The sequence below is a fragment of the Dermacentor variabilis genome, chromosome 11, assembly GCF_050947875.1.
Source record: "Dermacentor variabilis isolate Ectoservices chromosome 11, ASM5094787v1, whole genome shotgun sequence".
NCBI classification, from domain to species: domain Eukaryota; kingdom Metazoa; phylum Arthropoda; class Arachnida; order Ixodida; family Ixodidae; genus Dermacentor; species Dermacentor variabilis.
This window is the reverse complement of record NC_134578.1, coordinates 34,508,553-34,521,720: the sequence shown is the minus strand read 5'-3', so window position 1 is coordinate 34,521,720 and position 13,168 is coordinate 34,508,553. Positions and strand designations below refer to the sequence as shown.

The window sequence follows — 13,168 nt, the reverse complement described above, 5'->3', positions numbered from 1 at the left end:
AAAAACTATTTTAGAGGTGCAGCACGGAAAAGCGCATTGCAACCGATGCCGCAGGAAATAGTGCCAGACTTACGGCGCATATAATTGCATCACTCCATCGAATGATGATGATGATGATGATGATGATGATGATGATGATGATGATGATGATGATGATGATGATGATGTGGCGCTGGTGGTGGTGGTCCTCTGTACCAATGGCACATAACCACCATGAGGGAACCCCCAAGAATTTAAGGGCAAAACTGCTTCTTTTCCGTGTCCACTACCAAAAACCAAATGAGACGCACTTCTGCGAATACCGAACCGAGGTCATTGAACATTGCAGCCTCGGGGCAACTGCCTACGTCAGTGGCGTAATTCAATGTCGTAAATGTCTTTACCTGCGTGCTCCTCATCCAGCGGTATGACCCTAAGCATTGCTGAGAGTTTTGAGGTCTTATTACACAATCGTTTTATAAGCAGGATATCTTCATTTAAAAAATGGGTCGGAGCGCATACAACCAAGTATGCACAAGTCAGCAACTGCAACTGGATAACATTACTGGTTAAAGCATCTTATCATTACATTCTACCAAAAATAAACTATGGACAAACTTGGAGGAAGAAAATTTAAAACTAAAAGGCCACGCAACGAGCGATACAAGGGGAAATGGTAAATAAGCTTTGCAGCAATCCACAAGCTGAAGGAAAACTTATGAAAGGGGATAGTTGTCCACCGCCTCGCATTAGCACAGCACTAGAAACGAGATCCATGCTGGTTTCTCAAAAACGGCGCTCTGTCCAATGCCATCGATACAGCTAACGCCGGAAAACGCAGTGCTCCACCGAAAACATCTACACTTGAGAACGTTGCATATCAAGGACCTGGGACACTTTCAGCGACAATTCTGGTAGGGCCATTTGTAGTTATTTCATTCCTCGGGTGAACCCAGTAAAGATACAGTCACCGTACATGGACTTCCCTTTACGGAGTACGCGAATACCGAGGACGAACACTCGAGCAGCAACGCTGGTGGCCACCGCCGTGTTGCACCTAATTTAACCAAAGCACGTGCCACGCGAGACGGCACCGGCTCGCCTTTGAGATCTTGGAGGCCACACGTAGAACTGTTATTGCAATGACCAGCAATATCCTGCCCATCCTCATATTTAGTTAATAACATAGTTAGGCTAGGCTAACATCCTCTCAGTCAGGCTATGTGCTGTTCCTCCCTAAACCATCTTTCTCATCAACACCACGATTCGTTAGCAATGCATGCCATCCAGAAGACCACGTGACCACGGCTTCGCTTCGTTTCGTTTTACATCGATGATGGTGCATGCCCACTGCAGGGGATTGACCAAGATTAGGATGGTATCAGAAAATTGCAGTTACTGCTAAAATTGCTTAATAATTGTCAAGAAGAAATTAATAAAAGCAACGTCTGAAGAACTTAAGAGAATCTCCCTGGAAGAATTGAAAATTCCTGCATGGCTCAGCAAACACCTGTATGGCAGTTTTCAGGTGAGGAGACTCCAAGAGAAAAAATACACAGAATAAAAAATTTTAAAACAAATTCTCGAAAGGTTCATTCTAAAAGGCTATTTCTTTTTCTTAAGAAGAAAAATGCGGCAGAATAAGAAAACAGTTATCTATAGTTTAATCTCCCCAGATTGTGCGCATATGGGAGGGCGACAGACCAGCCTTGTGATGATAAAAGTTTTAAGACTATCGGCAATGCTTTGGCTTCTGCTTCATTAGTGGCGTTTACATGAACGCAATAACTGGCGTATCCTACCGAATTCCCAACACATAATATGGCGTGTGGTATTTAGGAGCTGCCGCTATGTAGTCTCCATCATTCACTGGTGGAACGTACATCGCTGAAAACAGGTCCTCGCTTGTTTCGTACGAATAAACATGTGCCACGTGTAAACGCTGTCGCATAGTAATTCACGTGAGGCGCCAACTAATGCGACACTTACGCTACTGTCGCCTTCATGTAAACACGACTGCGATATCGAGATAAAGCCTGTCAGCCAACCATCTCCATGCCGGGGGAATAGGCAGGAATTACGCGTCCCAAAATTAAAATGCGTTATTGAGACGCCAGTGGCACAAGCACTATATCAGATTAGGAATTTCAGAAAGGAAAGAACGAGATCGTAGAATGTAAATAAATTATCAAATTAGGTAACAAATTATAACAAGTAAATAACGCCCCAACTACAACTAAATTAGGCGAAACAAACAACAAGGTCGGAATTTCGCAAACAAATAGCGTAGTACCCAAAAGGAAGTCCTGAGTGACAGTTCCGACGAGTCGAGGCATGGAAGCATAAACTTCGTACGATAAATATCGTTGACAAGAGACGAAAAAACACAGTCATTTTAACAGAATGACTATTTACGAAACCAGATCTATATTCTACTCCTCTTCACTTATTCATTATAAGTAAAGATTTCGAAATTTATACCCTTAACACATATCCAAGCTCATCATCATCATCATCATCATTGTAATCATCTATCCTCAGGTGTTGTGTGAAATAAGATCATCATCAACAAATGTATTTACTAGTCTCTATTTACAGGGTCATTTGTTGTAATCCGCCAGAGTCTTCTTGGACGCTCTTGACTGGGTTTAGCAGGGGTGGCGTCCTTTGTCCGGGGCTCCAACGGCTCTGGGCAAAAATGGCAGTAGTGAAAAAGCCCTATAGTGTGTTGTTGCTGTTGTCCTCCTCACCACTTGTCACTCACACCCACTACGGGGTATGAGCCAACACTCTGGGCAGCTTTCACGATCATTGCGCCTCTGTGAAGGAAGAAGACGCCAGATGCGAGGAGGAGTCTCTCCTCCGTCCGCCTTAGAGCCACCCGTGGCGACTTTGGGGCGGACCACGCTGGCAAACCATGGACCAACCCAGCGGTGCCCGAGACCGCCTGCTAGGCATGATCGTGCTCTCCAGCATCACTTTCCTCGTGCTGAGCATCACGCCTCCTCTGCGCTTCCTCGTCGGATTCGTCTCGAATGCCATCTTCGCCGGCATCGTGGGCTTCCAGCTGGCCGAGCTCATGGACCGCCGGTACCGCCAAGAGGTCCGGCTCAAGCACCCCACTGTCTTCGTCAGCGGTGAGATCTGAGCCGGAGTTCGGACCAGTTCCCCTTCCACCTCTAACGTCCGTGTTTATTTTTTTTTTTAGCGCCGTGTAGTGTTGGTGTGTCTGTGGTGAAAAAAGAATGCAGACGAACGTGAAGACGCCGATGTTATCACGTGCGGCGAGTTTACGTGGATGAAATGTTCTTATTCGCTGGTTCGCTGTTGTTGGGGTCTTCTCATCGTTACACCTCTGCTTCTTGTCCCTTATATGTTCATGCGCATTCACGAGCGAAATATTGGAGACCGTGACGTCGGCAAAAAAAAATTACAAATGTTTCTAGCACAGCTCCGCAACGTGTCATTTCTTCAATCTTGGTTTGATATATAGTTGGAGAGCATTTCAGGGAGCAAATGGTTCACAAAGACGCGGACAAATACGAAGCTGAATAAACTTAGATGTAAACGCCCTCCTGCGGTATCTCTTTTTTGTCCGCCTCTTCTTTTGCGGTTGATTTTCTGAAGTGTTCTTCGATACGTTGCATTGGTCGAACACAAGCACGTAGTCTGTACCACTCGATTTCAGTCGGCATACCGAGGCTACACAGGGAAAAAAGGTACTCTGCGTCACCATTGGCGTTTAAACTATTGCTCGAGAGTGTGCATAGCATTAGTTGAAAGCACCCCGACTGTTTGGCTTCGAAGAGTTGCCCAGTGAGGAGTTGCCCCAGTTGCTCAGCAACTATGCGAGTATGCCGAGATCACATGCCACACGCGCGAGCTCCGTATGTGCACGTATAACGCTGCTCACAACTCGAACGTGTCCTGTTAATGGCGAATTAGGAGGAGACCTAGTGTACCTCCTGTAGAAAGTACCTCCTTGCCAACAATTGTCCCTGCCCTCCCACTTTGCGGAACCCGCGGCACTGACGGCAGGCTTCAGCTCGAAAGGCAGGACTATCCGGTTCAGATAGCGTGACAGTCGTGCGCACTTCAGAGACAGAAACGGAGGCTTTGCCAGCATGCACGGTTCACACCGTGCCGAGCCGGATGTGGACTTTCGCGGCAAGGAAGCGTCAGAGAAGAGCAAGAGCGGACATGTGCATAAAAAGGATAAGTAGAGGTAGACTAAGACAAGGGGATTAGCTGGGTAATGCTTACGTGTTCCGTTTCATGTGCACTTGCATTCATGACCTGTTGCTGACGGAACACTAAAGAAAGAAATAATTTTAGGTGTAATTGCAAATTACCCTTGTAAAACACAAAAAAAAGAAAAGCGCTCTTATCATGACACGAGGCTGGATAAGCGACGAAAGACGCAAAAAAGGAAGACGCGTGGTGAGGCCTTCTTGGAACTCTGCACGTCAACTCCCCACGTAGTCAGGGATTGTGGCAGCGTCTCTACGGGCCTATAATCAAACGTTTATCGACGAGGATCACCTACATTGTTTTCCAGAAGAGTCAAAGATCTAACTTAGCAAGTTCAGTGAAGTTGTATTGAGTCCACAAAAGCCCAGTTTAAAACAAAAAAGATATTTTGATAACCGTGACGTCACATTTACGTACTGACGTTCGTGTTTCGGCGTCAACATAAAGAAAATGAACTTTGACCTTCATTTTCTCTTTCACTAATCAACCTACTATCGCGATATTAACAAACGGAAAGTTTTCAAAACCTTTACCAGTCTAAAGTGTTTCACGTGCTTACCTTTAACATAAACTGTTAAATGCTGCCGACACGTGATCCGCTAAGCGTGCTTCCGCGGACTTTCGCCCCGTAACTGCCAGGCTGCGACAGCGGGCTGGGTCTGCACACTGCCCGGCGTCTCCATGAGCACGGCTTCGAGGTGTACGCCGGCTGCCTGGACCCCGGCTCGGACGGGGCGACTGTCCTCAAGGAGATGCGGGTCAACGTGGTGGCCCTCGACTACATGGAGGAGGACAGCATCGTGCAGGCATACAAGACGGTGGCGGCACAGCTCGGCGATAAAGGTACGTCGCAGCTGGCCAAGTAAGATAGTAGAAGGGAAAAAGCTCATGGCCTCCAAGATTACCTGCAAGCCCAGCCCGATCTCGGAGGTTATGGGATTTCTGATCCGCTGCTTAACGTGTGCTAAATAATTATCATCCTACGGAAACAGTCATGAACTGTCTATATTTATATGTATTCTATATCTATATATATAACATATCTATTTCATTCTTGGACGGACTTATTTAAATACAGCTTTCTTTCCTGGATCATAGAACTACGGTTTCGAATGCCTGACAACATCCAATCGCTGCCCGTACAGTAATTTTTGAGTCGCCTAGAATGTTCTCCTTTATCATCACTTTAAACTACGCTATTTCCTCACGTGTTCATTTTACATTAGATTGGTTATCTTTCTTTTTACCTTCAGTGCATTGTTTTCGTACATGTTTATTTCCTTTGCCATCGTTCATTTGTGCTGTCGGCCCATTCTTGTGTTGGAACTGCTAAAGAGATATACTGTGAAAAAATAAATACATCAATAAATAAACTGAAGGACCTCGAAGATCTCCATCACCTGCCATCAGGTCCCCAAGATCATGGGAAGGCGCAGCGACTTTCATAGCATTCCCATCCATTTACGATATTTGGACCGACCCATTGAATTTCCCGATACAAGAAGAATCTTTAAAATGATTGGTTAAAATTTTGACTGACTTGTCGATTAACGGACGGAAGACGTTTGACTGGTCCATTAATTAAAACACTGATTACTCGAGTGATGGTTAAAGTGATTAAGTGGTTGGTCCATAGAGTTACTTACTTTTGAGTGATCGTTTGATTGGTTGAATAATGGATTCACTGAATGATCAATTGGGAGTGAAAAACAATGACGTGGAGCCACGTTCCTTGAACGGCTGTCAGTAATTACGTTAACCATTGTCTTTCTCGCTCCAAACAACTCATTCGTTAATATATATCGCCTTGACTGATGAAGGGTGAGACGCTGGCCAATAACAGCTAACTAGTAGTCATAATAAATTGCGCCACTTTCAAATTAGCAAGCTAAATCGTTGCATTTCATTATGCAGAAAATTTAGTATAGTTTTAGCGCGTTCGTCTTATTAAAACATTGCATAATGTGCTATGAGATGCCTAATAAAACTATTTGCATGACATCACCTATTACGTGTTTTTTTTCTGAACACTGAAGAAAGCCCTAAATGTATGAAAATAATAATAATAATAAATGACCTGTCCCCGCACATCAGCGTCTAGGCTGCAGCGCTCTCAATTTTGTTTCGAAATGAATACAGCTTCTATAAAGCATTCCCTTATTTAAACGAATGATGCACTTGTAGGACCATATATCTTATGATGAGTATATTCAGGTAGTGTTTCTTGTTCCACTGCATAAATCGAAGGGAACAAAGCCGGTGCACTTTTAGCGGTAGTATATTGACTATTAAGCGAATTCGATGTATGTGTGTTGCCTCCAGCAGCGCGAGCAGTGGCGCAGAAGGCGGTTGCCTTCTTCCATTCCCGCCGTCGGCGCAAATAGTGCTCTCCCGCAGCCGCCAGTGGCCGGTGGCGTCGGTAGTGGAGGAGTGGAAAGTTCGCAATAGGGGTCAGAAAATGGGGTTGGGTGAGTTCATAGTGGTTTCGTTTCTTTTTTAACTTGGGTAGGACATTAAGCAGTATAATAGCAAGACCTTGGTCGCGCAACACACCGCCCCGTTCCAAAGGGGACGCTCATAACATCCATCCATCCTCCATCGAGGACAAGTGCTGTCACCAGCGCAACGGCGTTGCTCTCTCCAATGTACAAGATACTGCGTCCGAAAAAGAAAGCGCTAACGGTAGCCAAAGAAAGATGCTCGCTCTAAAGCTATCACTTTGCCAAGTAATGGCCGCCGACTCGAACTTTCGCATCCACCGACGCGCGTCTGTTGGACGTCTCGTCGCAGCGCGCGTAACAAAGGGGTCGCTTGGACCGCAGAGCTGTGGGGCATCGTGGCCAACGCGGGCGTGACCAACTACGGCGAGCTGGAGTGGATGTCGTACGACGAGCTGCGCTGGCTTGTCGCCGTTAACGTCACCGGCACCATGCGCTTCGTCAAGGAGGGCATCGCGCTGCTCAGGAAGAGCAAAGGCCGCATCGTCATCATGTCCAGCGTGCATGGTAGGGGCTAATGATTCCTGGGCAAACGCTTGATCTCCTAAAGCTCAGGCGGGCGCCAAAGCAATTGCATGTCAAACGTCGTTTATTGTGAATAGAAAACGCGTAATTCTGTCACAGTAACTAAACGCCTAACGTGCTTTTATCATGTACTAACCGCGTTTCCTACCCACCTCGTAAAACGTGGTCCGGACGCCCTTCCAGTGAAGCAGACCTTCATTTTTCCTCTTGGGCTTCTTCTATTTTAGAAAGAAAAGCTGAACTAAAATTAAATAAAATAAATAACAATCTAGAACCTTGTGAGAAGGCAGGGTGCTAAATAGCACTGGTACAAAATATAGGAGCGGGATGGAAGAGACCACAAATAGAATAGTGGTTGTCTCATCGGCTTCCTTTTTTCTCCTGATCTCCTTATTAGAGTATTTTAGCGTAGCGCTGCTGTTCAACAGTTTTATTCTGCCTGAAGCCGAGTGCGAATGCGCGGTGAAGAGAGGGGCGTAGAGTGGTACCGGAAAATTAAGCCATATAACGGTCACGCTATGCTAAACTACTGTATTGAATCGTTCTTTACCACGACCCTGCACCACCTTGTACCTCTACTTCAGAGGCATCGAAAGTGTGTGTAGTGAGGTCTGGGACGGAAGCAAATTTGGGAAGGTATCTTGCTTAACCAAGTTATGTCCGTGAACTCCTTGAGCTGTCTGTGTCGTTGACGCATTTGCAAAGCCTTCGGACTTTAAAGATCTTCCTTTTATTGCTCTTTGCATTAAACTTGGGTGAGTAGGTACCAACCAATGATGAAATCAAGGTAGCGTAATAAACTAGAGGCTCTTTTAGTTTCCATTCTTCCTTGTCTTTGTTTATTGAGCCACCCTCATTTCACCATAGATCCGTGCCATCTCGCCACAAGTTAACCATTAGGCAGTATATTTCTAGCACATTGAATTCTCTTCAGAGCTATCTCGCCTCCTTGGCTTATCCAGCAGTGCTAACGCTACTCATCACCATAAGCATTTGCAAGGCATGTATCTTGGCCAAGTGTGGTCTCTGCCATCCCAGAGCTCCAGCAAGTCTGCGAGCCTTTTCAGCTGTCCTTAGGACGTTCCCGCAGGTTTCGCTAGGATCTTTTCTTCATAACGGTAGCGCCGAGTGCGGTTCTATACGAAGGTCGCCTTCGCGTTACGTGTGGCTCAAAACACGCGAAGGAGCATCAAGGCACTTGTGCTGTCTATTCTTCTTCGTGCTCGTTGATCGCGCCGCCATCGTTTCACCTAAAGCCCCTTAAACTTCGTAAAGTAGCAGCACGCTTTGAAGAATGCCGCCTCCTCCTCGCGCTCTGGCCGAGGCCGACGCCGCGTCGCTATTGGCCTAATAGCATCACGTGGGCCCTCGCACCACGCATCAGCGCCATTTTTGCTCGAGAAGCGTCTACAGAGTGGCGAGGAGCACACGTTGGCGCCGTTGCTACGCTCGAGCACTGTAGGCGGCGCCACGGTCGAGGAGCGAGCGTGAAAGACAGGAGAAACGAGGAGTAGTGAAGGCGGAGGAGGAGAGTGTCGCTACTTTACGAAAGTTAAGGTGCTTTAGTTTCACCCTGTCGTCGATGCAGGTCGTATGTCCATACCCGGATCTGTGGGGACGTCCGCCGCAGCCGCGGCGCTGTGCTCGCTCGCCGATGGCCTGCGGCGTGAGCTGTACAAGTGGCAAGTGAACGTGTCCACAGTGGAGCCTATGCTGTACAAGTGAGACGCTTTATCTCTGGCTCGCGCTTCTCAAATAACGCTGTGGAATGAGTAATCACCGAATTAGGCATAGAAGTTATACAGCGGTGACGAAAGCGACGTCATATGTTGCCTCACTTCGAAGTTTTCAGGTAAGGCATCCTTATATTTGGCCTAAAATTCGAAGCACCAAGCCTGGGACAGATGCCAGGATCAATTGGATCTAGGAAGAAAACTATATATCCTCTCCCCGTAACCCTAAGCTGTATTGGTCATTCGGTTTCTTTTTTTGTCCTCCTATCGCCTCTGGTTGCCAAGTCCTCTTCCCATCTGACAACGGTGCAATGTTACGAAAATGCATCGCCGGTTTTTGAAAGCTTTATCGCCGTACCCTCCAGAACTTCGATTTCTTGCAGAATGGCTGTCACTCAAGATAGCACTGATACACCTAATCGTCTTATATTATTCTCTACTCTCCCTACAGTGGTGCTGGCGACCGGTTCTGTTCTCTACGAAATAGGGCAGTTACACAGCTAGTACCTAAATTTCCTCACTGAAACAAACACACGCATTCAAGAACGTAACTTCCACAAACTCTACTTTGTTAAGGTTCAGCTTCCTGTGCGTCGTTTCCCGGGGTACCGCGTGCCTGCTAGGTTACTTCCTCACCAAGTGAAGTGGGCGGATCGGGAAGGTGAAAAGCGAGCCAGCAGGTGGTGTGCGAAAGCATGGCGGCCGTGATTTGCTTCATGCTCCGCAATCACTTCCGGCGCATACAACTCTACAAAAAGGCTAACCTTCGAAGTCGGTTTCTGTTTACTTAGAGGCAAGCGTCGCTGAGACGTGGTTTTGGACACCGCCCATTCAAGAGACATTGTAACTCGTGTAATGCATGACCGCAAGGAGTCACGTAGTCACGTGGTGGGAGCTCCCGCGCCTTGCCTGGACGGTGAGCGTTATGAACAGCTTAAATTATGATGAGATGAACAGTTTTATAGAAGTAAAATAACCTCTTCACGAAAACTTCGCTTCACATACAGGTTCCAACAGATGTGTTGCATCAGATATTTTTTTTAGCCCCAAGCGCTTCAACTGTTGATCTCTGAATAGAGTCTAGCGTTCGTGCTCTGCCAGTGCCTGCCACTCATGTTAGATCTGACTCAAGTGTGTAATACTCGCGGAAAACGTTCTTTGGCAATGAAGGTACACACTGCCAAATTATGTCTGGGTTCGCTATAAACAGTTGGCACTTCGCGCTTCTCTGTGTCTTTCCGGTTCTCTAGCTTCAAGCTCCGCACTTAGCGCCAAGAACAACATGTACAGTAAACCTAAACACCAGCTTGCCCGACAACACGTTCTCTTGGAATGAAGGGAAAGCTACGTATGCGAAGTGGGCACAAATGAGACTGCTCCTGAAAAACGTCCCTCATTCTCATGCGCGTTAGTTACGACTTCGCTGGGGAAAAGAAGACATCGGCGCCTTGCTTAAAACAGGGAAATAGCCCAAAATAGGTCACTCAGTCTTAAGTTTGGCTTATTATTCTACTCTTCTCTACCGTGTTTGGGCTAATGCGAAACCGTCACAAGTAGATGCTACGCTTATTCAATGTTTGCTCCATAAGACAAAAGTGATGTTAAATGCCACCGGAATATTTGGTGCTGGGACGCAGGTGCAAAAGCTCCGGCTCCGTAGCTTTCCCTTCACTGCTATGGAAAACTGTTCGCGAATATAACATACATCATGGCCTTGAATCGTGATTTTCTACGACTAACAGAGGGTGAATCTCCGCATGGAGGCAATGTTCAGACAGGGGCAATTGTCTTACGTTGGCTCTATTATGAGGCACCTCTTTTTCGACTGCTCTCTCGAGGTTTACGCCATCCAGTGAACCTTTTTGTTGTTTTGTCCTACAGGACCAGGATCACGGACCCTGAAAATGTGAAGATTGGCATCAACGAGGTCATCAACAGAATGAACCCCACCATGAAGGAAGCGTACGGCCAACTGTACCTGGACACGTTCAAGAACATGATTCCCAAGCGCATGCAGAAGTACATGCATGTCAACCTCAACGACGTGTCCAAGGCAGTACACTGGTGAGACTCCAATGAGTGTTCTCTTATTTTGTTTTTATTTAGGTGTATAAACGTGTGACGTAGGCTATGTCAGAGCTGGCTTTCCCCATTTTTTACTCAAGCAGCGATAAAAAAGGAAAAGAAGAAACAATCAATAAAACAGGCTTCACACACAAGCAGAAGCTCACAATGAATGTCTCTACGGGCACCATCACGGAAAGCACAGTTAAGTACCGGAAGAACGGTCGCCCAATACACAGGAGCGAAAGAATATACACAAGACTCTTCGTAGGTTCATAAGGAAACGCGGCCGCGAGACCGGCTCGTTAAAAAAGGAACGTAATGTAGAGAAGACTAAACAGCAATGTCACTTATAGGCAGTGTATAAGATCAGCCTCCAATGAAATCGCTAAGGCACTGACGGCACTCTGCTGCTTATCAGAGCACGCGCACGACACACGCACTTTGCTCACTAAAAAAGGCCGTCTGTCCAGTATGTCCAAATGGTCACGCAAGTGAATCCCGGCGAAAAGTACAGTTGTCGTTTCGGTACATGGCTCAGGCCTGCAAGGGGGATTGGTCCCACTGTAGGTAATAGAAGAAAAGAGGGGGGGGGGAGTAAACAGCCAAAAAGGAGGCAGTTTATTATTTAGCATTAAAAAATGGTAGCTTAAATATGTTTTCAGCATGTTTCAACGGCCTTCGACATCTTTTATCGCGAACTGTAGTTGGACGTATAGAACGGATAGGTCGCGTCACGTTTTGGTACTGGCATGGCAATACGTAACGCAAGAATAAAAAAAGATGACGTAAGAACCAAATCCGCCGTTGATAGTGGCAACATGACAATGGCAGACTTTACCTCAGACCCATGAGTAGCTGCTTCGTATGACTGTTATCACCACGTGATACAATCTGTCCTATGTAGCTATCGTCATGATGCTACAAATGAAAGGGTCACTGCGTAAGCAGCACGAATAAACGTCCCACATGGATTTCCCACTTCGTAGTAAGACGCCATTAAACTGCGAATAATCCAGTCGAAAATACCGCCCCCATCTAACCACTAAAAATTTCATATGAAGCGGTAGTTTGAATAATGTTGCGCTATGAATAAATCCACATTTAGTATCATGTGATTTTCCTTGAAATGAAGGTTTAGTCTAGTGTAATGGTTGTTCAACAGGTGTATTTCAGCGAACAGAATAGAAAACAGGAAATAAAAACTGGGAGTAAGGCATAGAGAAGTTAAAAGTAGCTTTAACTTTGTTCTTTTGTTCTTATTCGTTTTCTTCTTGTTTTTCTTATTCATATTCGTCCACTGGCATTACTTCTGCTCAGAAATATGTACCAACTCGCACAACAAGCAACCTTAACTCTCGTATTCCGGAATACACCTTCACTTGAAGACCGTGCTTGACTTTGTCAAACTGACGCCCTTCGTGAACACACCGAGGGAAACGCAATGAGTACCTCGGCCACGTTCACTCGAGCCGTCATTTAGGTCAAATCAAGCACAATTAAGATGCATTTCTTAATACGGGGAGGCGATGGTCGGGAGAGCAAGCATGATTGAGGAATCCGGGGCGAGACGGCAACGATCACCTCTCGCCAAAAAATGAGCAACCTCCCAATGAATATGTATCCATCGAACTACGTAACTTCTTCCAGCGCCCTGACGGATCCGATTCCCAAGGCACGGTACCGGTGTGGCAGCACGGACTTAGCGTTGTGCAGCCTCTTCGAGCTGCTGCCCATCGAGATGCTCGACAGCGTGCTCATCAACGCGTTCCAGCCGAGGACCAAGGCGCGGGGACAGTTGGTGGTGCCCCCTAAACAAAGCGTGGACTTGTCCAAGACACAGTGAACGCACCATGGACGCACCACCACGTGTTCGAAGTGGCGAGAATAAATTGTCCACTCTTGGCGCTCGAGGCCGTGAGACTTCAGAGCGGGACGTGGGACGGTTACAAATAAAAAGAGACCAAAAACGCGACCGGTGGGCCCCCTTTGGGACTCGCAGATGAACGAAAGCGAATGGGTTCTTTTTAGAAAATCATTGCTCCACCCTCACTCTGAAGTTTTTACCCTGAAATCGGTGATCAATTTCAGACACGGCAAAGGCAATAAAATGCCTCA

At 46.6% G+C, this 13,168-nt stretch overlaps 1 protein-coding gene across 1 annotated transcript; it reads left to right on the top strand.

Annotated features, from left to right (window-relative positions):
- Window positions 1-2,896: 2,896 nt before the first annotated feature.
- LOC142563207 (dehydrogenase/reductase SDR family member 9-like) lies at window positions 2,897-12,900 on the top strand. The gene is made up of 6 exons (XM_075673758.1): window positions 2,897-3,116; window positions 4,870-5,073; window positions 7,053-7,235; window positions 8,842-8,974; window positions 10,868-11,050; window positions 12,701-12,900. The coding sequence occupies exons 1-6, from the start codon at window positions 2,897-2,899 to the stop codon at window positions 12,894-12,896; spliced, it is 1,119 nt and encodes a 372-aa protein (XP_075529873.1). The 3' UTR covers window positions 12,897-12,900.
- Window positions 12,901-13,168: the final 268 nt, after the last annotated feature.

What these genes read in the sequence shown, in the direction of transcription:
- LOC142563207 (XM_075673758.1), top strand. Translation starts at nt 2,897, where the DNA reads ATGGACCAACCCAGCGGTGCCCGAGACCGCCTGCTAGGCATGATCGTG. An exon ending in GGCACAGCTCGGCGATAAAG is followed by an intron (nt 5,074 to 7,052) that starts GTACGTCGCAGC and finishes CTTGGACCGCAG; the next exon opens with AGCTGTGGGGCATCGTGGCC. An exon ending in CATCATGTCCAGCGTGCATG is followed by an intron (nt 7,236 to 8,841) that starts GTAGGGGCTAAT and finishes TCGTCGATGCAG; the next exon opens with GTCGTATGTCCATACCCGGA.